Source organism: Chelon labrosus (assembly GCF_963514085.1).
Source record: "Chelon labrosus genome assembly, chromosome: 12".
NCBI lineage: Eukaryota > Metazoa > Chordata > Actinopteri > Mugiliformes > Mugilidae > Chelon > Chelon labrosus.
In genome coordinates this window covers 28,731,012-28,753,222 of record NC_140345.1, presented here as the reverse complement: position 1 = coordinate 28,753,222, position 22,211 = coordinate 28,731,012, and the positions used below count along the sequence as shown (strand labels likewise).

At 42.8% G+C, this 22,211-nt stretch overlaps 2 protein-coding genes across 2 annotated transcripts; both read right to left on the bottom strand.

Annotated features, from left to right (window-relative positions):
• Window positions 1-173: 173 nt before the first annotated feature.
• LOC311497048 (uncharacterized protein) lies at window positions 174-14,345 on the bottom strand. The gene is made up of 11 exons (XM_084557149.1): window positions 14,242-14,345; window positions 12,294-12,511; window positions 11,196-12,208; window positions 10,660-10,806; window positions 6,596-6,673; window positions 4,810-4,914; window positions 4,471-4,620; window positions 3,686-3,853; window positions 3,001-3,120; window positions 2,035-2,226; window positions 174-837 (listed from the first exon to the last, which is right to left on the bottom strand). The coding sequence occupies exons 2-11, from the start codon at window positions 12,463-12,465 to the stop codon at window positions 733-735; spliced, it is 2,250 nt and encodes a 749-aa protein (XP_084413275.1). The 5' UTR covers window positions 12,466-12,511; window positions 14,242-14,345; the 3' UTR covers window positions 174-732.
• Window positions 14,346-15,845: 1,500 nt separating this feature from the next.
• On the bottom strand, window positions 15,846-21,102 carry LOC311496627 (lysosomal thioesterase PPT2-A-like). The gene is made up of 8 exons (XM_084556525.1): window positions 20,868-21,102; window positions 19,766-19,919; window positions 17,832-17,927; window positions 17,616-17,723; window positions 17,422-17,505; window positions 17,245-17,329; window positions 16,782-16,836; window positions 15,846-16,137 (listed from the first exon to the last, which is right to left on the bottom strand). The coding sequence occupies exons 1-8, from the start codon at window positions 21,027-21,029 to the stop codon at window positions 15,994-15,996; spliced, it is 888 nt and encodes a 295-aa protein (XP_084412651.1). The 5' UTR covers window positions 21,030-21,102; the 3' UTR covers window positions 15,846-15,993.
• Between the last annotated feature and the right edge of the window lie 1,109 nt (window positions 21,103-22,211).

Genomic DNA, 22,211 nt, shown 5'->3' with positions numbered 1-22,211 from the left:
CTAAGAACACAGCCTGTAGTTCAACTTCCTGTGGACTTTAGTCATTAATTATTTCATTATTTCCCAAAGCGACAGCTGCAAAGGCTCATGGGTACTGTAGTGATAATTAATACTTCGAGCAGGTGGTTTTAATATGAAACTACAGTGTATAGTGTTGGATCTGAAAGAACAGGCTCAGTGGATGTCAGTCGTTTGGATCAGAGAGTTTATTTCTCTTGAGCTAAAAGAAAGAAAATACTTCAAGAATAAAAAGAACAAAGAAGGGAGACACATAAAAGTAGTCGGTTAAAAATATTACTTTGGCCGTAGCTAGCCTCCCTGTAAGTGCTCAGATAGCACTGTAAACAAAAAAAAAAAAAAAAAAAAAACAAAGGTAGAGAGACAGCGAAAAGACAAAACACAAGACACGTCTGCAAAGAGCTTCAGAGATAACGATGAGGCAGATAAATTAAAACAGTACCCGGCTCCCTGCTCCTGATCAATCAGATAAATTATGCCATTTAGAAATGTTCATTAGACCCACTCCATCCACAATGAACCACATACAGTCATCTTTAATCAAGTATTAAATATCTGGCCAAAAGAGGCCACGCCCACCACACTGACCACACCCTCCTCCGGTCTGAACTTCCTGATTCAGCCCAGATTCACTCCTCCTCAAACGTGGAGAGATGAATAGAAACACAGACTCAGCGGAGCAGAAAGTGCAAAGTGTTCGGCCACGCCTCCGGGTCACAGTGTGTGTTTGACGGCCGTCACGGGTTCTCGCTTGTTCTGCAGGTTCTGCTGCAGCTCTCTGAACACGTGGTCCCGCTCCTCGGCGTCCAACAGGATTTGCTGAGTCAAAGGAAAACAAACAGAAAAACAATCTCCGTCAACCGGTTGACTGGTTTGTGTGAAGTCTGTCTAGATTTCATAATGAGACAGTAAAAACAAAAACTCTGCGTCAGCTGGAGAGTCCTCCGGCCAATCAGAGCCCTTTAAACTAATTCAACTACACATCTTCTCACGATACGTGTTCTTCATTCAGTCTTTTAGTCTGGTCCATCCACTAACACAGAAGGGGCGGGGCTTATATGATCTGTACTTCAGCCAGCCACCAGGGGGAGCATCTGCCTTCACGGTAGAGGGGCCCTCATGGCGTCCATCTTTTTTTACAGTCTATGGCCCCCTGGGTAATGTAGGTTAAGCTCGTCTCATGTTTGACTACCATAACTCTTCTGTCCATCACCACATAAAGCTCCGCCCCCAAAACGATATGATTGGCCCCAGCAGATCTCTGACTTCCAGACTGCATCAGGTTTGTGTTGAAATACATCCATATAAATAACTTATTGGAGTAGCTGTTAGAAGATTAATTTACTTTCAGAAGACGTATTGCACATGTGCTGTAATACCAAGCTGTGCCACTAGATGGCACCTCCTACATTTAACAAGATTTATTTACAAGTGTGTAAATCAATCGCTGTTTTTTTATTCGTTTCTTTTCTTTATATATAAATAGGTGTGAAACTTTGGAGACGTCATATGGCAGCAGAAACAACAGTTTAAGCTAGCTATCTGGGGCTCATGCTAATGCTAGCTGCTATGGTTAGGAACCAACTGAAGTCAACTGCAGTTCCTGTAACGTCCACTAGAGGCTGCAGCAGTGAGTCCATGTTGGTATTTGGTGTGTGAATGGGGTCTGGGTGAAAGTATGTGCGTGCAAAGGAGGAAAAGAGTGATAGATGAAATAAGTAAATGAATGAATGAATGTAGTATGTGGTATAATGTGGTATTTTTTACTCCCAGAATGGTTCAACAGGGTTAAGTTGCTCAGAGTAGCCTGGAATTCGTTTTTCTTATATCAGTGTTTAATGTTATGCACACGTCACTATACTTGTAGGTGTCCTGACAGGTTGTGAGCTGCAGCTGCTTTAATCTGCACTTCTTTTACAACACAGTGAAGTGCTCTGGTATGAGTTCAGCAGTCAGACGTTACCTCCGTCCTCATCGTCCATAAAGAAGCCGATATCTCAGATTTCGCGCTCTCACCTCGATGAGTTTGTCTCTCTTCTGCAGACTCTCCCTCAGCCTCCTCTCCTCTCTCTCTCGGTCCTCCCTGTCGTTCTGCCAGACTCTCTCCACCTCCTTCTTCTCCTTCTCCCTCTCCCTCAGCTCCTGCAGGCTGTTTCTGAGCTGGGCCGTCAGAGAGGACGTCGCCTGGTTGTGACCCTGCTGCTGGGTCTGGTGCAAAAAACACAAGACGAAGAGACGATTCATGTTTAATTTCAGGCTGCAGGATGTTTCATTAACACCAAGATTCATTTTAATTCCTCTTCTGGATGATTATTATTAGATTCTGATGAGAAATCTGGTGGAAATGAAGCTCTTCATTCCTGCAGGGTGCCATCGATCCATTTCAACTGAAAAATTAAATATTTTCTTTGCTACTTGATATTTATAATTATATCTGTATATATATATTTATCTTTATTATCACTGTTTATCCAGATCTATCTACTTTCTAGTTCAGTATTAAAAATCTTTAAACACCTTTTTTTTTTTTAAATCAAAAGTCCAAATTCTGTTTAAATTTACATAGAAACAAAATAAAAGCATCTTAAAACTTGCCTTCAGTTAAATTATTTATTTTATTGTGTTTATTTTTTGTGGTTTTTTTTTTTAAATATTTATGTATTTTTTCATTTATTCAGATTTGTGGCACTATATTTATGAACTGTTTTATTTTTTTTAAATTGTTTTAATTATTAATTCTACACATTTTATTTCTATTTCTCCTTCTATAATTATTACTATTTAATTACATTTTTATTCTTTTGAATTTTTTCATTACCAGCCTGAAGATGAATGTCAGACACTTAAATATATTTACTTTATTTTTTTTTTACAGCTCAGTATTGATAAGTAAATAAATCCTAAATGTTAAACTAAAAATAGCACCTTTTTATTATTATTATTATTATTTGATGAATGTAACTTGATGTTAATCCCTCTCACCTTCACCCGCTCCTGGTACTCCTGCAGGGCTGTCGTCAGTTTGGTGACCTCCTGACACAAGGTGGCGCTGTTACTCTCCCGGTTCTTCAGTAAGGCTGCCAGCTCAGCCCCGCCCCCTGCCTGCAGCAGACCAATCACAGATTTAAAAAAAGAAAGAAATGAGTTGTTTTTGGTCTGTGTAGTAAATAATTAGAGCCAAGCTTCAGTCACAGAGAGAGAGACTTTCTTCTAACAGGCTGAGGAGGTTAATGAACATTTAAAACAGATTATTTTAAAACGTAAGTCAGTGATTTTGATAAAGTTTAGCCCAGCAGAGAAGGCTTTGCTGACCCTGATAGAACCACCACTGCTTAAAACTAATGCTGTCACTGGTTCCAGAGGTTTGTGGCGTCTCCTCCATCTTGTTTCTCATCTTTCATGCATCTTCTCTGTCGTCATAACTTTTTAAATCCTGACGCTGCTCTCAGAGTTGGAGCGTCTGTCGTGTTCTGGATCTCCATCACACGTCGACTAATCTTCATTCGCAAGACCGCAACGAAGTTTGTTTATTAATTTTTTTCCTGCTGCTTATTTGGGGACGTATTACCTTCACCCCTCAGCAGGTTAAAACTATTTACTACTACCACACTTTGGATTCTGCTTGCATCTTCGATTGCAGAGAATTGAGTGAAAACTGTTGGATTACCTCGACTCCTCTCTGGAAAGTCTCCAGGTGCTGCTTCAAGTCCTGGACCAAAGCCTCCTTCTCCTGCAGGACGGCAGCGAGGGCCCCGTCTCTCTGCCTCCACACCTCCCTCTCTTTCTCCACCTCCTTCAGCAGCCGCTCCTTCTCCCCCAGAGCCACTCGCATTTCCTTGGAGAAAGAAGAAAACATGGGTCCAAATCAGCAAAATTAATCCAACTTCTATTTAGGGATATTTTACAGGTTTGTATTCTGATGACTCTGCGGTACTTTCTGAGGAGACTGAGGTCCTTCAACATCTGTTGGACAATGTTGAGGACGTTCTATGAGTCTGTGGTGGTCAGTGCTCTCCTGTACACCACTGCATGACTCAACAAACTGATCCTCAAGGCCAGTGATGTTGTAGAGGTGGAGCTGGGACCTCGGTCCAGAGTCAGAGAGGAGGATGTTGGTAAAAGTGAAGACCATCCTGAACAAGTCCTCCCAGCCACTCCACAACACACTGGCCAGTCTGAGGAGAACCTTCAGTAACAGACTCATTCTACTGAAAAGAACCACAGAACGCCACAGGAGCTCATTCCTGCCTGTGGCCATCAGACTTTCTTCTGCTTATTTGTGGATTCTGAGCAGATTTTGATGCCAAAGGGACACATTACCGCCCTCTGCACTTCAGATTCTGCTTGCTTTCCACTGCGTTTCTGTAGCTTCGGTCACTTCCTGAATTCCCAAAGCTGAGGTCATAAAAACACAAAGTGCATTAATCATCTCGTCTTTTAACGTGCTCTTACGTTGATGATATCCTGATTGCACTGCAGCACAGTGTTGAGTGTGTCGAGGTCCTTCTCTCGGTCTCGTCCGGCTTTCCTCAGCGCCTCCATCTCCTTCTCCATGCCCTCCTCTTTCTCCCTCATTTCAGACCTCAGAGCTTCCAGGGTGGCCTGCCGAGCAAAAAGTCCACGTTATGACTTTAATACACCGTCTGCAGAGTTTAACCTCTAATCAGCGTGTCATTTCAACTCTAATCTTCTCCCGGTGCCAGACAACATCACTGACATGCTACTGGATAAAAATACTCAGCACAAGGCCGCCGCCCTTCAGGGCCAGGACGAGCTCAATGAACGACAAACCTTGTTGTCGGAGAGAATTTCCTTCAGATTCTCCTTCAGCTTGTCGGCCAGCTCGGTCCCGGCTCCCTCCTCCACACACAGTCTTCTGATCAGAGCCATGCACTCCTGGAAGCAGGAATGAAACACCTGTCATACACCTGTCAGGGGAAACACTTTAACAGCTGTTTAAGTAGCTGATTGAAAGTTTATGACTCGACTTGAAGCTGAACCAGTACCCAGAGCCATGATAGCCACAGTCAGGCTGATATGTATGCAAACGAGAAGCACTGCAGCCGCCACACAGGCAGACACCATCAAATCTGTTCTAAACCGCAGGACATGCTGCACAAGTCCAGAAATTCAAAGTGTTTGGAGATCATGTTGTTCTGACTGCAGGGCGTCACTTCAGAGAGTCACCACATGGTTCTCTTTCATATTAGAGTATTAGCATATTTTAAAAGGAATAGTTTGACACTTGTTAGCTGAGAAGATCGACACTAATCTGAAGCCTAAACACTGGGGGAAAAGATGGAACGGCTAATCTGACTATGCAAAAGTTTATAGATTCCTCATCATGTTTTTGTCACATGTGGAGAAAGCCAGTCTTTGTGCTAAGCTAAGCTAACAAGCTAAAGGAAGTGACATCAATCCAGAACTACAACACACATTAAACTGCACCTGATACACACTATTAGCCTGGAGACCAGGGAAAAGTTGTTCTGGAGTCTCTCTGCTGAGGAACAGATCCTGCTCCAGCACTGGGCCAATCAGATCATTTGGGGGTGGGGCTTAATGTGGTGATGGACAGAAGAACACGTCATCTGAGTTGATTTTAACGCCATGGAGTATAGAAATATTGGACGCCATGACAGCTCCTCTAAAGTGAAGCCAAAGCATGTGCAGCTCCCCCTGGTGGCTGGAGGCTGCACTATAGGTCATATAAGCCCCGCCCCCTCTGTGTTTAATGCTGACCTTTGTTCAAGTGTGAGAAGTTCTGTTTTTAGTTATTTGATGCTACAAAAACAGGATGTGACATCACGATGATTGACAGTTGCCAGTGACAACCGTGCCGTGAAGCGGCCTGTAGGAACTTCTAAATAAACAGTTTGTCTGTTTGAAAGCTGCTAAATGAGACATAAAGGATCCGAGGGATCTTTGGAGGTTCTTTTAAGTTAAACTTTAGTTTGTCAGTGAATTAATGTAATTTTTGTTTCCTTCAGTTTGTGATTCAATCGCAAATTCACGACTTCCTACTTTGGATAAACAGGCAAATGAAGAACTAGCACGTCAGTAACGTTGGTGTTCCTTCAAAACGACATAAAGAGAAATTCTAATGGTGTTCCAGAGCTGGATGATGACAGGTTCACAGGTTCTGAACTTGTCTCACACACTAAGTTTGTAAATCATCATTATCTTCTAGTATATTTCATTCACTGCAACGATTCAGATATGATGATATGTAGCTCAATTATTTGCTGATAGAGTACCGGCTCATTTCCCTGAGCTCTGCTCATGTACTCAAGTGAACTTTCATGCAAAATGTAAAGGCAGGTCTGCTGTCACATGCAGCGTGCATGCTGGTGCAACATTATATTTATCCAGGCCTTGCTGATTGTATAGTCCTGTTTGTAGTCCTGTTTGCCTCAGCCATTCATCCTCACTGACTCCTGCTAGACAGACAGAGCGTGCTCAGTGGAGGCGCTGCCGCTTTAAGGGCGAGCAGACTCCAAAGACAAACAACATTCCAGCGAGCTTTGAGCCACAGCGTCGGCCCAGTCACGTCTCCCTCCTCCATCTCCTCACCCACCTGGATCAGACGCTCCCGACTGTGCAGGGAGTGACCGAGGCTCTGCAGCAGGGAGCTGCCACCCTCCTCCTGGACGAGCTGACGGAGACAGGAGAGAAAACAACTAGTTAGAAGTGATGTTAGACGACTACAACAGACTCAGGAACAGCTTTTTTTCAGAAACTGACACTTCCACCTAATAACTATGTTCCAGCTGCAACATCTGTATAGTTACACATATATTTATTTATTACTGACCACTTTACGATAATTGCAGCGCTGTTTTTATTGCTGCGGGATTGTTTAGTTTATTTAGCTTTCATGGAGCTTTGTTATTTATCCTCTTGTTTTTCTACTGGACCTCAGGAAACCTAAATCAGACTATTCCAATCTGCTCCTTGTTCTTGTGGCTTCAAATGGGAGATATCAGATCAATCAGTAGTTTAAATTAAAGTCGGTCCTCGTTGCTAAAGAGCATAGTCTGTATATAAATATGGACACCACGTCTCCTCTTCCTCTCATTGGTCAAACTGACTCTATTGTCCCGGGGATACGGGCGGCGCCATCTTGTGAGTTTGGATCCAGAGTCTGATTAGTACGGTCTGAGGGCGGAGCCACGTGGAGCCGTGATATTGATGCCCCGCCCACACTTCCTCCAGACTCACTCACGTTTTAGTTTAATTAATACTACGCTCTGCTCTACCTCCACCTGTTACAAGGACATGTTGGATTATACACTGGACTTGTTTTGTTTTTTTACAACTCTCACGGTCCCATAGGACGGCTTTACGGAGCGGTTGGCACGGCAACTGGTAGTCATATCCTGTTCCTATAGCATCAAATAACTAACTAAAATTAAACCTAAAACACTGACACTTGAACATTCATCAACATTATATTAACTACATAAAAGAAAAGACAGAAACCATCCTTGAAAAACAAAATTATTTGTCGTGTATTTTAGTGTTTCAGTTTGGCCCAAGTCCCGCCCACTAACATGGAGTGGGTGGAGCTTATGACCTATACTGGAGCCAGCCACCAGGGGGAGCTCTACTTGATTTGGCTTCACTGCAGAGGAGCAGTTCCACCGTCCATCTTTATACAGTCTATGCTCCAGGCACATTTTGTCTGTTCAGTGTTGACTCCAGTTTGTTTTGTTGATTCTCCTGAATCGTCTGTCGTTATTTTGAGCATTAATTTATCATTTAAAACCCAGATGAGCTGACGGTTGTTTCTTGTAGGCAGCAGAAACTTCTATTCTGGGTCTCCACCTCCATGTTCTTTATTTTTCTTTTAAGGCTTCTAAGTGCTTCACTACAGTTTATTAAAGATTATTGTAGTAGTTAGAGTTTAGACTGAGTCCGGCTGCAGAGAACATATTTAAGGCTCCAGAGTTGCTGGAGGCCCAAACGGAGATAAAAAGGTGCAAATAAGGACTCAAGCTGACGTTAAATAAGCAGCGGTGTGTTTGAAACTTGACTGACAGCTGAAAAAGTGGTGACACATGGAGGAGTAAGGGGCATAGCGTGCTCCGGCCTGCTGCCAGTCAAACACATTTAACATTTCACGTCACAGCGGCGCTCGCTCCGACCGATCAGCTCGGCCTGTTAACAATATCCTCCGTCAGCAGACTGCAGAGCCCGGGGCAAACTCCGCTGGTCGGGGCAGATTCCAGAGAGAGTTTTTATGTGCACCTGTAAATGAGGAAGTGTGGACACACCCTGCGTGGACACGAAGCCAGCCAGCCAGCCAGCCAGCCAGACACCCACCCTGCCTGCCTGCCTGCTTGCCTGCCTGCCTGCCTGCCTGCCTGCCTGCCTGCCTGCCTGCCTGCCTGCCTGCCTGCCTGCCTTTCATAATGCTGTGTTTGTGCTCGGTCAGCGCCCACAGGGAGGCTCTGGGAGCTGTTGGGACGTGTGACGGTGGAGCTGCTGCTGCATAATAAACCTGTTTGACTTGTTAAAAATAAAAATAAAAAAAAGTTATGACAGCGGGAAACAACCAACACACGGACATTTACACATTTCACTTTATGGATTATGATTTCTCACATTTCATCTACAATAGAAACGCTCTTATTGTTTCTGCAGAAAGCATCTACTAATTATTTTAGTTTCTAGAGTTAATATTAGTTTTACTATTTGCTTGTTCGGGTCTAATTATCCTTAGGAATATTGTGCTCAGGTCTTTCTGTGGTCGGGTCTCATCGGGTTCAGGCAGGTTTTGGGATCAGTTGCACTTTAATATGTTTGTTTCTTTCTGGTTTGATGAGAATTGATGCAACTCTGAGGCCTCAGTCAGGAGCTCACGTTGTTAACATAAGGCACAGAGTAGTTCTTAAATCAAGGTTTTTAGCTTTTAATTGAACAGATTTTTGAGTTTTATATTTCTTTGATTCATTTAGTGATGTTAGTGAGGGAGACTTGCAATCTAAGAATACATATTTTAGGATCTAAACTGCTGTTTTTACTGAGCGTATAACAATAAACATCTTGAATCTTTAATCTGGTTTTATAATTGGTAAAGAATTGGGTTAATGTTTTTCCAAGTCTCCCATTAAAACCATGTGTCTTTAACAAGAGGGAACAAAATCCTGATTTTAAAATGCATCCTAACGTTAAACCGAGGCAGAGGACGTAGACGTTTCATTTATACAAACATGGATGTTCTTACTGGGACAGTTCAGGGACTAAAGAGCTGCGTCCTGTCAGTGAGAAAAAGAGCAACATGTTCCTCGTTTACTTAAATAAACCACTGAGGCCTTCGCTGTTTACTCCCAGCGTGGTGGACGGTTGGCTGAGTGTGAACAGTTGCAGCCAATTAAAAACCTGCAGCGTGAGTTAACACTCTGTACAAGGTTCGTCTGGAGCTTTAAAGGCTAACCCTGCTAACATGCTATAGCTAAGGCTACATACACACAGGAAGCAACCGGCAGCTGATGAAATTCAGCAACACTGAGCTAAACTCAACTTTGAGGGGGCGACTAATGGGAGATCCCCAAATGTTTACTAGGTACCATTCATTCATTCATTCATTCATTCATTCATTCATTTTCTGTAGCCTCCTCTGGAGGGTCACATTAGGGCTGGAGTCTATCCCAGACGGGTTCCCACCCAGGACAGGTCTCCAGTCTATCACAGGGCTAACACAGAGAGACACTCACACCTACGGCCAATTTAGAATCACCAATGAACCTAACCAGCATGTCTTTGGACGGTGGGAGGAAGCTGGAGAACCTGGACAGAACCCACGCAGACACAGGGAGAACATGCAGACTACACACAGAAAGGAACCAGTCGGCCTGGATTAGAACCCAGAACCTGAGCAGATTTAAAAAGTTCTCTAAATGTTTCTTATTCAGAAATCCACGATTCTGGTTCCTGCCACTTCAACCCCGTCAGAGTTCAAGAGCAGAACGTCCCGATGCACATATATGGACCCGGCAGGCATCTGGATTTGTGTCCCTTTATGTCGTGAGTGAACAGTTCAGGTTTGTTGTGAGTCATGTGAACCCAGACGGAGCGGCGTCAGGGTTGACAGTGTTTTCTTTTCAACTCCGTCCATACACGAGCTATACTCTTGAACAGTTCATACACCGCTTCATATCGCCAGGAGGAGCACTCTTTAAACTTTAAGCTTTTAATTTAACAGATTTCTATTTATTTGGTGTCGTTATAGAGGGAGACTTGCAAAGTAAGAGTTCCATCGTACGATCTAAACTGCTCGATGTATCTGTGTACGGGGCTTGAAGGACAACTGGTGCTCTGCCAAAATGTTTCCAACTGAACGCTGCTCATCGATCGACGCAGAAAGAAAACACACAACAACCCTGCTCTGAAAATGCTTCCGCATTCGGATGCTGTGGACGGACGCCAGTAGTCTAAAATTATCCTCAGCTACACCTCTAAAGATATTTGCCCACAGCTGAAATGTTGTTGGTTTTGTTCCTGACGCTGAAACCTGTTTTCCTGTGACGTCTGTCCCTTAATTAGGAGCAGGTGTTATGCTATGCTAAGCTAAGCTAAGCTAATGCTGCACTACTGCTTCAGCGTGAGTGTGTGGTAGAGAACAAACTGGAAGCTTACAGCGGCCCAGTCCTCAGATCCGTTGACTTCAGCCGGTTTGCTCCTCCCCTGCTTCAGCTCGGCCTCCAGGCTCCGGATGCGGGACGCCGCCTGGTCTAGCTGCCCTCGCAGGTGCCTGATGGCGTGTTGAACCCTTCCTGTGGAGCTCTGAAACAACAAATTACTTTATTATAGACATGTGCTGTGGTATGATGTAGGAAAAAAAGTGAAAGGTGTGGTTCAAATCATGGTGCACGGCTGAGCTGGTCCCTGGATTACTTATTACAGCACACTGTGTCAATATTTAATCTGAGCCTCTAACACAGCAGCTGGTCAGAGTTCTTTCATTTCTGTACACTGTTGTTAGGGACGTCCAGGTGCTTTTCTCCCCCCTGATCTGACCTTTTAATCATCGAGCCCTGATCTGACGTGAAATGTCCTAAAGTTGGTGCTGTGTAGATTCCTAAAGTCTTTTCTTGTCTTCTCCTAGAGTCGATGGGATTCAGGCCCCAGCACCGATCGGGACGTCCCTAATCAGCATCTATGAAAACACTCACCTCTCGTTGAAGTGGCATGAACTCGTCCCTCAGCTCTGTCAGGACGTCCCCGTTCTCTTTGTCCTTCTCATCCCCTCCGTTCTCCAAGTCCCCAAACTTCAGCGTCCTGCTCACCGTGGGCGACGCCACCTCTCCAGCCTTTCTGGGGGACCTCACCTCTCTCCTGTTGAGAACTGGGATCCTGCTCCCCGACGGCGAACTCACCGGCTTCCCCGCGATACTCTTCAGCTCATTCAGGGCGAAGCCGACCAGCCGATCGCCCGGTGAGTCAAACGGGTCATTGCCATCGAGAGAGTCCAGAGACTGAATGGACTCGGTGCGGGAAGATGCTCGTAAGGAGAGGGTGGAGCTGGCCAGAGAGGCTGGGGTGGAGCTGAGGGAGGGAACCCTATGCCAGTGGACGGGCATGCTGCGGGATTTGTCCCGGGACAGTGCCAACGGGGTGAAAGGCTGGAAAGGCAAGTGACGGGGAATGCCGCAAACAGACTCATAATCGGAGTCTGACACGCGTAGGGAATCGCAGCCCTCGCAGCCTTTGCCCCTTCTGCATCTTTTACCCGTTCTTACAAAATATGGACATGTGTCCCACTTCTCAGACCAGCACTCATACTCTGAAAGCGCCATATTCTCTTTCAGCATCTCCCTGTAGCCCTCCTTCTCCATCTCCCCGTCCTCCTCGCTGATGCTGCCCCTGTCCTGAAACTCTTGCTGGTGCCTCTGGCGATAGTTTTGGTGAACCCACTGTCGGATCTTATCCCTCTCCTGCGTCAGCTTCTGGAGCCGCTCGGACGAAAGCACCCTCACCCTGGCTATCACGCCGTCGAACTTGAACACCCGCTCCAGGACGGAAACGCATTTGCCGCACAAGAACTCCCCGTGCCCGCTGCCCCGCGGCACAGTCTGCCCCAGAATGTGGGTCAACACCGAGAGCAGGTCGACGCATTTGGAGGGGGAGTTAAGTGATAACTGAGACCTGGACAGAGACACAGAGGAACCCAGAGATAACGTGCTGCCTGGAAAGAGAAACAAAAAGTTCATATCAGACATTTCAACGGGATCAGAGGATGGAAGTGTTTCCTTTACTCTCCACAGACTCACCCCAGGGACTGCTCTGCAAAGACCGGGACAAGCTTCCTCCTCTCAGGGACTCTGTCGGAGTCGGAGGCTGACTAGTCTTCTTATTCTGGCCCCCAAACAGCCACCGCCGCTGGTTCCCCTGCAGAGCTCCACCACATACTCTGCACAGGTCATTTTTACCTCTTGAAGACATTGTGGACAGAGGGCTGACGCTGTGTCCAATAGATGTGGGACGTTCTCTGTGAAATAAAATCAGATTCATCGGTCAAACTTCTGTTGAGTCAATGCACCACTTTAAAGTTGAGGTCGGGACACACTTCATTCGTTACGGTTTTTACAGTGTAGAAGCTGAAGATGCCAAAAAATACGTTGACATGGTTTACTGGGGAAAAAAAGTAAAAAAATAGGACATTTATTAGACAGGGACCCTGACGTTTGAGAGACGTTTGTCTGCCAGAAACCCAACTGAAGACTCCAAACTGTAGCTGAGCTTAAAGTGGGTGTTAGCAACCTTTAGCAGTAGTTAGCCTCACAGCATGAAGGGTCAAAGAGATTCAAAATGTCCACAAAGGGACTAGAAATGACCACAAAGAGACTCATAATAAATCTGACCAATTCCTAAAAAGAACAAGTCAAAGTAGTTGGACGCTTCCTAAAATTTGTCCAGGATGCTAATGGAGATGCTAATGGAGATGCTAATGGTAATGCCAGATAGATTTCCATGAACGTTCTGCTCTAAGCAGGTGTTAGCCACCTTTAGCATGGGTTAGCGTCATAGTATGAAGGTTGTGGGTTCTAACCTGCTGAGGTTTTTCTATGTGGAATTTCCTGCTGTGTTTCCTCTCACATAGACACAACTGTTAGCTTCATGTTAGCATGAACGGTGACTCTCTACAGCAGTGTTTTTCAACCTTTTTTGAGCCAAGGTACATTTTTTTCATTGAAAAAATCACAAGGCACACCACCAACCGAAAATGTTAAAAAAATGAAACTCGGTAGCCTATATTAACAATATCAACATAACAATAGTCATTCTTGTCAAAGTGTCTTAAACAGGAATCAAATAAACACAAAGAAAAAAGTCTAATGATCTTTCATGTTTCTACTCATTCAGTGTGAAACCTGGGCCTGTTTGGATGAACACAGCTCTTGGCCTGTAGGTACACAGATATACACAGACACTTGACAATGGCATGTTATTTGCAGATAATAATTCATTTGTTTTCAAAAATGCTTTTAGACCAGTTAGGTGAAGTCGGATAATTTCCCACGGCACACCTGAGGATCTCTCACGGCACAGTGGTTGAAAAACACTGCTCTACAGGATGATACGCATGACTTCACCTTTACGCCTGAATCACACTCATCACTAAAGATGCTATTTAAAAAATAAAATATTTTAAATGTTTACTAAACTCACTGAAAGAATTAGAAATTTAGTTGATTAGTTAGTTTGGTATTAGTGTAAAATAAAATGTTTTTCATTCATTCATATTGATTTTAAACGCGTCATTATGTTTGAATAACAGGAAAAGTTATATTTTAGCAAAAAATTTAAAAAATAGTTAATAAATGAAGAGAAAAAATAATAATAACTGTTTCTATATAAATAAATCTATTGACTAATTGCTGCAGCTCTCCTCTCGGACAGTCCAGGGCTCCTCAGAGGACTCAACTTGTTCAGATGCTGAAGTTTGACTGAGCCTTCCTCCACCCGGACCTCCACCCGGAGCGGAGCCGCTGTGGGCTCCACGGGGCGGACACGTCGACCTTCAGCAGCAGCAGCAGCCACGCTGACAGGGAGTGAAACTCTCCACGGAGCTTCCACGTCCACGGTTTCAACCTGACGCTCCAGCTGCTGCCATGTCGAGCCGTTCAACCGGAGCTAACGCTTCAACTCTCCTCCATTTAATTCTATTTTCAGCCGGACGGGAGCTCGTGTTCAGCCCCGAGTTTAACGCGCACTGACCTGGTCTCACCTCCTCCGTCTCCGTCCTCCTCCTCCTGGGGGTGGGGTGGGGGGGCAGCTACTGTCCCAAACGGGTCTCCATGGCGGCGACGGTAGCGAGGAGAAGTCCCGGAGTCTGAGAGGAAAAGTTCCTGAGCAGGAAGGAATGAATCTGCGCCGGGACTCTGACACCGACTCACACACACCGACCGGAGAGGGGAGGTGGGTGTTACCTTAGTGACGTCAGCGCCACACCTGCTTTTATTTGGTTCGTTCAAATCAGCGTCCAGCTTCACGGTCGCTAGTCTTCTTCTTCTGGTCTCTGTCATTGTGTTTTTAGGAGGTCATTTATTTATTGGTTAATAAAGAAGGACCTAAAAATATAAAGTTCATCCACAGGATTTTATTTTGAAAATTAGTAGGTGCAACTTGATATATAACCTGTTATAATTATACAGAAGGAATCAAACTCTGAAATTATTATTATTATCATTATTATTATTATTATTTAGGGGTGATTTATTTATTTATTTTTTTTACTTATTTTTTAAGTTGTGGAGAAAAAGGACCTAAAAAAATAAAATAAAAAGTTAATCCACAGGATTTTATTTTGAAAATTAATTTAACTTCCTTTATCTGATGTATGATGTAATTATACAGAAGAATATGTAATCAAACTCAACCTTTGTTTAACGTAATATTGTTATTATTCTTCTTCTTGTTCTTATTTTTTAAAGTTGTCTTTTTGATTGTATTTTTAAGGCTGGTAATTTATCTTCTTTGTTTTTTATTTTCAACGTTCTGGAGAAAAAAGGGACATTAAAAAAATATAAATATAAAGTTCATCCACAGTATTTTATTTTTTAAAAATGAGTAGTTATAACTTTAAACCACTATGGCTTCCTGTCTCTAAGGTATGAGTTGTTATATCCTAATTCTTTTCTTTGTTTTTAAAATTTTTGGAAAAATAGGACATAAATGTAAAGCTCATCCACAGCATTTTATTTTGAAAATGAGTCGTTGAAACCACTTCCTCCACCTAATTTATGACCTGTTATATCACAGCTGTGCACAGTGACAATAATCCTGCTATCACATGTTGTTAGTCATAATGTTCAGACACTTTCTCTTTAATTTGATCACCGGCTTCACATTTATGATGCACTTAGATTAAAGCTGACGGATTTCTTTAAATGTAAATTACTGGGATAGACATGACATGTACGTGACTGAAAGCGAAAGCTGTGGTTAAATAAATCCCCCTTTTCTTTGTGTTAACTCAGAGTAAACAGCTCATTCATTCTCTGTTTGTTAGTTCATTAAAGGAAATCAATGAGTTCATCTGATTGATCACAGACACAAAGCTGCTTTAATCTAATCACGTGTGAAGGACAAACAGGGCCGACGAGCATCGCTGCAGTCATTTCCTCTTTGCACTTTGCAGTCCTGAACTGTTACGTAGCACACACACACACACAGCTGCACAAATATGAAGTCTGAAAAAGGAATTATTTTGATTTCTAGTCGCAGGGCATAAACCAAATTAATTCAACGCCACAAAAAGTCTCTCAAATGTCTAAAAATCAAACTAAGCTCAGCATCAATAAAGACACAGAGACCAGAGCTCCTGTGAAAAAAAGACTTTAATGCAGATACAAAAGACAGAAGATATAAAAACTCATGTGTTGCAGGAGAGAAATGTTCCACCAGAGGGCAGCAAAGCTATCCAGGCTCAACAGACATGCAGGGCCTGTCTTTTGCTGGGGGGGGTGTTCATGTGAGCCACTTCTCTATGCAGCTCATGAACACTGTGTAGTTGGAGTGCCAGAGAACGTGCTTCACCCCAGAGTGAACACACACCAACACGTCGCCACGAGCGTCCAGCGTCTTCAGCCCAAACGTGTCGTTCTTGTAGATCTTTTAGAGAAGAAGAAGAAGAAGGGTGATTATTAACTAAAACAAGACTAGAGCTGCAATAAATGAGGTGCTGCTGAACTTCACTGCCTCATACTGTGTTTCTAATATACTGTACACTGATCAGCCGTAACATTATGACCTAGGGGAGGGGCCTCTGTGGATCATCCCACAGACACTTGATCAGTTTGGGATCTAGTGAATTTGGAGGCCAGGTCAACACCTTGTGCTGTTCTTCATGTTTTTTTTCTAGTTGTTCCTAAAGTGTTTTTGTGTGTGTGTCTGTGTCAGGCTGCATCCTGCTGGGGATGTCTGCTGCCATCAAGGAGTGTCATTGCTATGGGGTGGAGGTGCCTGGTCTGGTCTAGGTGGGTGCTACATGTCTAAGTAACATCCACAGCAATGAATACCAGGTCCAGAAGTTTCCCAGCAGAACACTGAACTGTCACAAGATGGTTTAAATGTTATTCACTTCTCCTGTCAGTGGTCATAATGTTGTGGCTGATCGGTGTATGTCAGCTACATAATATATGTATAATGCGGTAGAGTTTAACAGTAATAATTTTCCATGTCTTTTCTAAAAGAGTCACAATAAAAACAGGTTTTCAGCCGCATGGTGTAAACTGAAACCCTAGTTCACTACTCACCTCCTGGTTCCTCATTTCTACAACATTTTCGTTGTGGTCATAGAATCCGAAGTGGCTGCGCGGAGAAAAGAGGAAACAGTTAGTTCAGTGAAAGAGGTCTTGAAAGTTTCTGCCGCTTGTTCAACCAGAAACCGAAAACTTCCACAAAACCTGTGAACCTGCTTCGGCTGGTAACTACTTCTGTCTTTCACCTGAGTGTCAGTGATGTCTTCTGTACGGGAACCATCTGCTATATTTAAATATAGTGACTCATGGGTTCTATCTATATCATATCTACACCTATATCATATTTAATCAGGGATCAAATCAGGTAATAATATTGTTAATTATTCAGATTCTTTTGGAATTAAAAGAGAGACAGATTTGTAGACATTTTAGCATCGTTTGTGATTTTAACAGAAAGTCGGATGTGAATGATTAAATGAACTGAGTGTGCTTGTATAGATTGTGATGACAGTGAAACCTGGACTGCCACGGTGTGATGACGCCATCGTCCGGTCCTCCAATCAGCACCAGCTTCTTGATGCGCAGGAAGTTTTCCCTCCACGCTGAAGAAACAAAGACAAACAAATGTGGTTACTCTTTACAGCTCCACACATATCGACCGTGATGTGAGCGCTCCAGTAATCCATCCTTCTACCTTTCAGCTCTTTGTGAGGTACCTCCCCGTTGAGCAGAGGCAGGAAGCCGTTTTTCTTCAGGTAGCTGGATCTGTGGTGAGGGTCTGTGCAGGAATCAGAAGCATATACAGTATGTGGTGGTTTGTTTTCATCAGAGAGTGTTGTAGCTGAAGACGTCCTCCTCCTCCTCCTCCTCCTCCTCCTCTGCTCTTACCGTTCCAGTAGTCACAAATCGACACCTTCTGTCCAAGTTTTCCATAGCAAAGTAAATACACGGTCTTCTTCAAGCAGTCAGGAAATATACGCGTCACGTACTCTGTGTCTGTGGACGGAGGCAGAGGGAAATCTGAAGGATTTAGCAGAGCGTCCTAAAATATAAACTGTACTCATCTGGTTATCTGGACATGACTCAAACATGAAGCTCTCTGACCTCCGTACTGCCCGGCCAGAGGAGACGACAGCGAAATGAAGGTGTCTACGTTGTGGTTGGGGATCTTGGAGAGAATCGCTCGACAAATTAGACCACCTGTTAAAAAGAAGACGACGACAAATGAGACAAACATCCTGAAACTCTGACCAACACAAAGCATATGAGGGGGTTATTGTCTGCAGACCCAGCACCGCATGCTAAAGGTGGAGAAGATGTGACTTGTGGTTTTCAGCAGGGGGCAACATAGCTTTTAGCCAGGGTTTAGCATGCTAACATTAGCAATAACCTATTCCTGAAGACTCCTACAACACCTTAAGTAAGTCAAGCCGGTGTCCCCCTCATGCTTCAAGGCCACTCATCCCCTGTTCATCGATACTATTCAACAACTGTTAGAAAACTTGATCAAACTGAGCAACCGGTTGTCAGACTTCCTCAGTACGAGCAGGAATAAACACTTCAGAGACCATCGTCCTGTTCTGTTAGCACAAATAAAACTGAAACCACATCATCACAGACAGTTACCATCGTATTGTGTGTTATTGTATCGTGTCGTAAGTTAGCATATTGTATCTTAAACTATCGGATTGTGTTATTCGATATGTTTCATCCTGTATTGTCTGATTGTGTGTTAGCGTATTGTATCGCATCGTAACATTGTATCCTAGGTTATCGTATTGTATTGTATATTAGCTTATTTTGTTTGTTAGCTTATTCTACTGTAGCATTGTATCATAGTTTAGTGTGTCATATATTAGCTTATTTGTGTGCATGTTATGTTATTCTGTCTATTGTAATATGATATCACATCTCGTGTCTTATCATATCATGTCGTATCGTATCGCATTGTATCGTATCGTATCGTATTGTATCGTATCGCATCGTATCGTATCGTATCGTATCGTATCGTATTGCATTGTATCGTATCGTATCGCATCGCATCGCATCGTATCGTATTGTATCGTATTGTATCGTATCGCATTGTATCGTATTGTATCGTATCGCATTGTATCGTATTGTATCGCATCGTATCGCATTGTATCGCATTGTATCGTATTGTATCGTATTGTATCGTATCGCATCGTATCGTATCGTATTGTATCGTATTGTATCGTATCGCATCGTATCGTATCGTATTGTATCGTATTGTATCGTATCGTATTGTATCGTATCGCATTGTATCGTATTGTATCGTATCGCATTGTATCGTGTCGTATCGCATCGCATCGCATTGTATCGTATCGCATTGAATCGAATCGCATTGTATCGTATCGTATCGTATTGTATCGTATCGCATTGAATCGTATCGCATTGTATCGTATCGTGTATCATGCCTAGTGTCATATTATAAAGTGTGATTCCTCCATATATTCTTGTCAAATTCCACGCTACTGTGACAAGGAAGGTACTAACCTGGCAGCCAGTCCATGACCAGTCTTTTAGAACTGAACACGTTAGATATTCATCTTTCATCGTTTTTGGTCAATGGCTAGAGATGCTAGTGTAGTTGCTAATAAACTCTCTTCCTGTGGAGTGGGTTGCTGAGGTGTGCATGTTAATTATTTGGCTCGTATCGCAGCTTGAACAGAAGCCATCACCGAGAAAATACAGCAACTTTTCAGGTGCTACCAACTTCCTCTCTGTTGTTTTATACTTGTCCCAACCTGTGTGTGCCGTGGACCATAGACACCAACCGGTAGAGCAGTTATTTTAGGAATGTATTGCAGGTAAAACTGTATGTACTGTAACATGGAGGTTGTGTATCTGCCTCAGTGCAGGACTGTTGGGATCCTCATACTTTAGGTAACGCTTTTATATTAGTTATATATTGTTTTTTCACTAGAGGAAGACATTTTGGTTAAAGGCTGAATATGTTTAAATGCTCATGGAAGTGTGCACATGTAGTCTCTGTGTGAAGGTGGGAGAGGAGAGAGGACCTTGTGAGAAGCACAGAAGATGGACTCCATCAGTAGCGTTTTGCATGATGGAGATGACCTCCTTCGCGAAGCCGTCGACCTGCTTCCACATCGACTTCAGACTGCACTTGTTGTCGAACAGATCAATCACCTTCACCTCTGTCCCAGGATGCACCTGGGATTTAAATAAAGAGGAGTTAATAAACTTTTAATCACCAGTGTCAGGAGGAGGACAGTAATCACTGATTAAATCAAGTGTTATCAGCCTGCCTGGTCAGACTCGTCTGAAGTAAAACTTGAGGAACAGAAATCACCTTGAAGCCACTTTCTGATTTTCACTTCATCATCGTGTCAAAGGCTGAAATGAGTTCACATGAAGTGGAACCTTTTTGTAAATGTGCTGTAAAGCTGAGTAATTATACTGTTATCTCATCCACAAGCATTTCATTGAACTATTAACAGCCTGTTAATCGGAATTATAATTAATCTCAAGATCAAAAAATAAGAATGAAAGTTTTACATTTTTAAGAATATTTATCACCTTACTATCATCCCTGTGTATATAATATATATTCTTCTATCTCTATTTCTTGTACATTTATATATACTAATATGCTAATTTGTACATTTTGCTTATACTATTTTATTTTATTTTACTAGTTTTTATTTACTTATTTTTATTTTATTTTATTTTATTTAATCTTTCTTTTATCCGTGGTTCGTGACCAAGTAATTTCCCTTGTGGATGAATAAAGTTTATCTAAGTCTAAGTCTAATATCTTGATTAAACTGTACACGTCCTGCAAACTCTGGATTTAGTTGTGGTCAACTTCAGATTGTATACACTATAATAATAATTTTTAACTGAGTTCATAAGTAAACCTTTAAAACATTTATCAGGTTTATCATTAGTATTAGGCTATTGCAGAAAGAAACAACCATAACTTTACATTTCATGCTTTAAAGTCTATGTTTTGCACACCCGCTGCTCGCCTCCTCATAATTTCTCTATTAAATCTGAATTTACAGTGAATAAATAAAAATAAATCTCCTTATTTAGCCCTTTTGGTTGAACTGATGGCTACCCCCTGAGGTCTGAGGGGAACCCTGCAGCCAGTCCTACCTTCTTGATGTTCATAGTGAGGTTTCTCATCTCTTTTGGTCCATCAAACAGCCCGTGCACGATGATGACCGGCTTGTAGCAGTCAGTGCAGACCGCCAGCAGCAGCAGCAGCGGCGGCAGCAGCGAGGGCAGGGATCCGGTGGTGACCCGCGGAGGCTCCATGTCTGTACCTGGTCTCACCTGGCGAGGACCCAGAGGAGTCTGACACTGGATCACCGCTGATCACTGATTACCTCTGTCTGTCGCTCTCTCTCTCTCTGCGGGGGGTGTGGAAGGAAGGCGGGAGCGCGCTTGCTTCCTCTTCATGGCGAAGTGTTAATGTGGTTGTTTTTTGGGTGTTGTTTAATTCCACATCTATTTTCAGAGTTCACTTATACTTTAACATCGTCAGCACAGTTTTTTTTTTAGCACTTTATTATTCGACATTAGTTTTAAACTGGACTGCAGCTCCAACTAATAACAGGAGTCATCAGTTTCTTAGCATGATTGATTTATCGATAAACAGTCACAAGATAATGTGTCCTGCTGATTGGAGCTGTGTAAAACATACATGTGTCTTTATTAGTCTATATTTACGCAATATTTTCATTTTCTTATTAGACTTTAAATCAAATTAATGTTGCTTAATAGCACACAGGACCAGAAATGAATCTTGGTTTGAATGTCTCGTATGAACCATATTTATATTTGCAGTACCACATGTATGCTTCACCAGTGAGCTCTGATGGAGGAAGTCGGGGTGGATGGAGGGGTCAACAAACATCTCTAACCTAGATCCAAGTCATGTATGTGAATAAACATCATGCTAAACATCAAAAACGGTCACATGTAGGAGCTGCAAAGTGTCCTTATTTTATTATAATTACTATTTTTAATTGATATGTTGAGTTTTTTTGACTAAACAACTCTTGTTTCAGCCGGTAAACGAAAAGAAAACATCCACCAGTTACTAACAATCTCAGGTTTACTACAACCTAAAGCAAAATATTCGGTTTACAAGAAGATGGAGGCAGATTTTAGTGTTTTTAAACAAAGTAAATTACAATTAATCAATAATAATTGCATAACTGGTGTAAATGTTAACTTCTTTTCTTCTTCTCTTCCACTTTGACTAAACTCTTAAAAGACTATTATTTACGCATTTTCTTACTAATACTGTGTGTAGAAAAGTGAAATGGTTGATTATATTGAAGTCATATTTATTATGCCTCAATACTTTACTGTAAAACATAAAATCCACTGATCTCATTCTCATTTTCAATTTCCATTGATCGCTGTAGTTCTCCTTGTGGCCACAGGGGGAAACGTGAGCGCTGCAACCTTTGACGCAGCTTTTACTCTTCT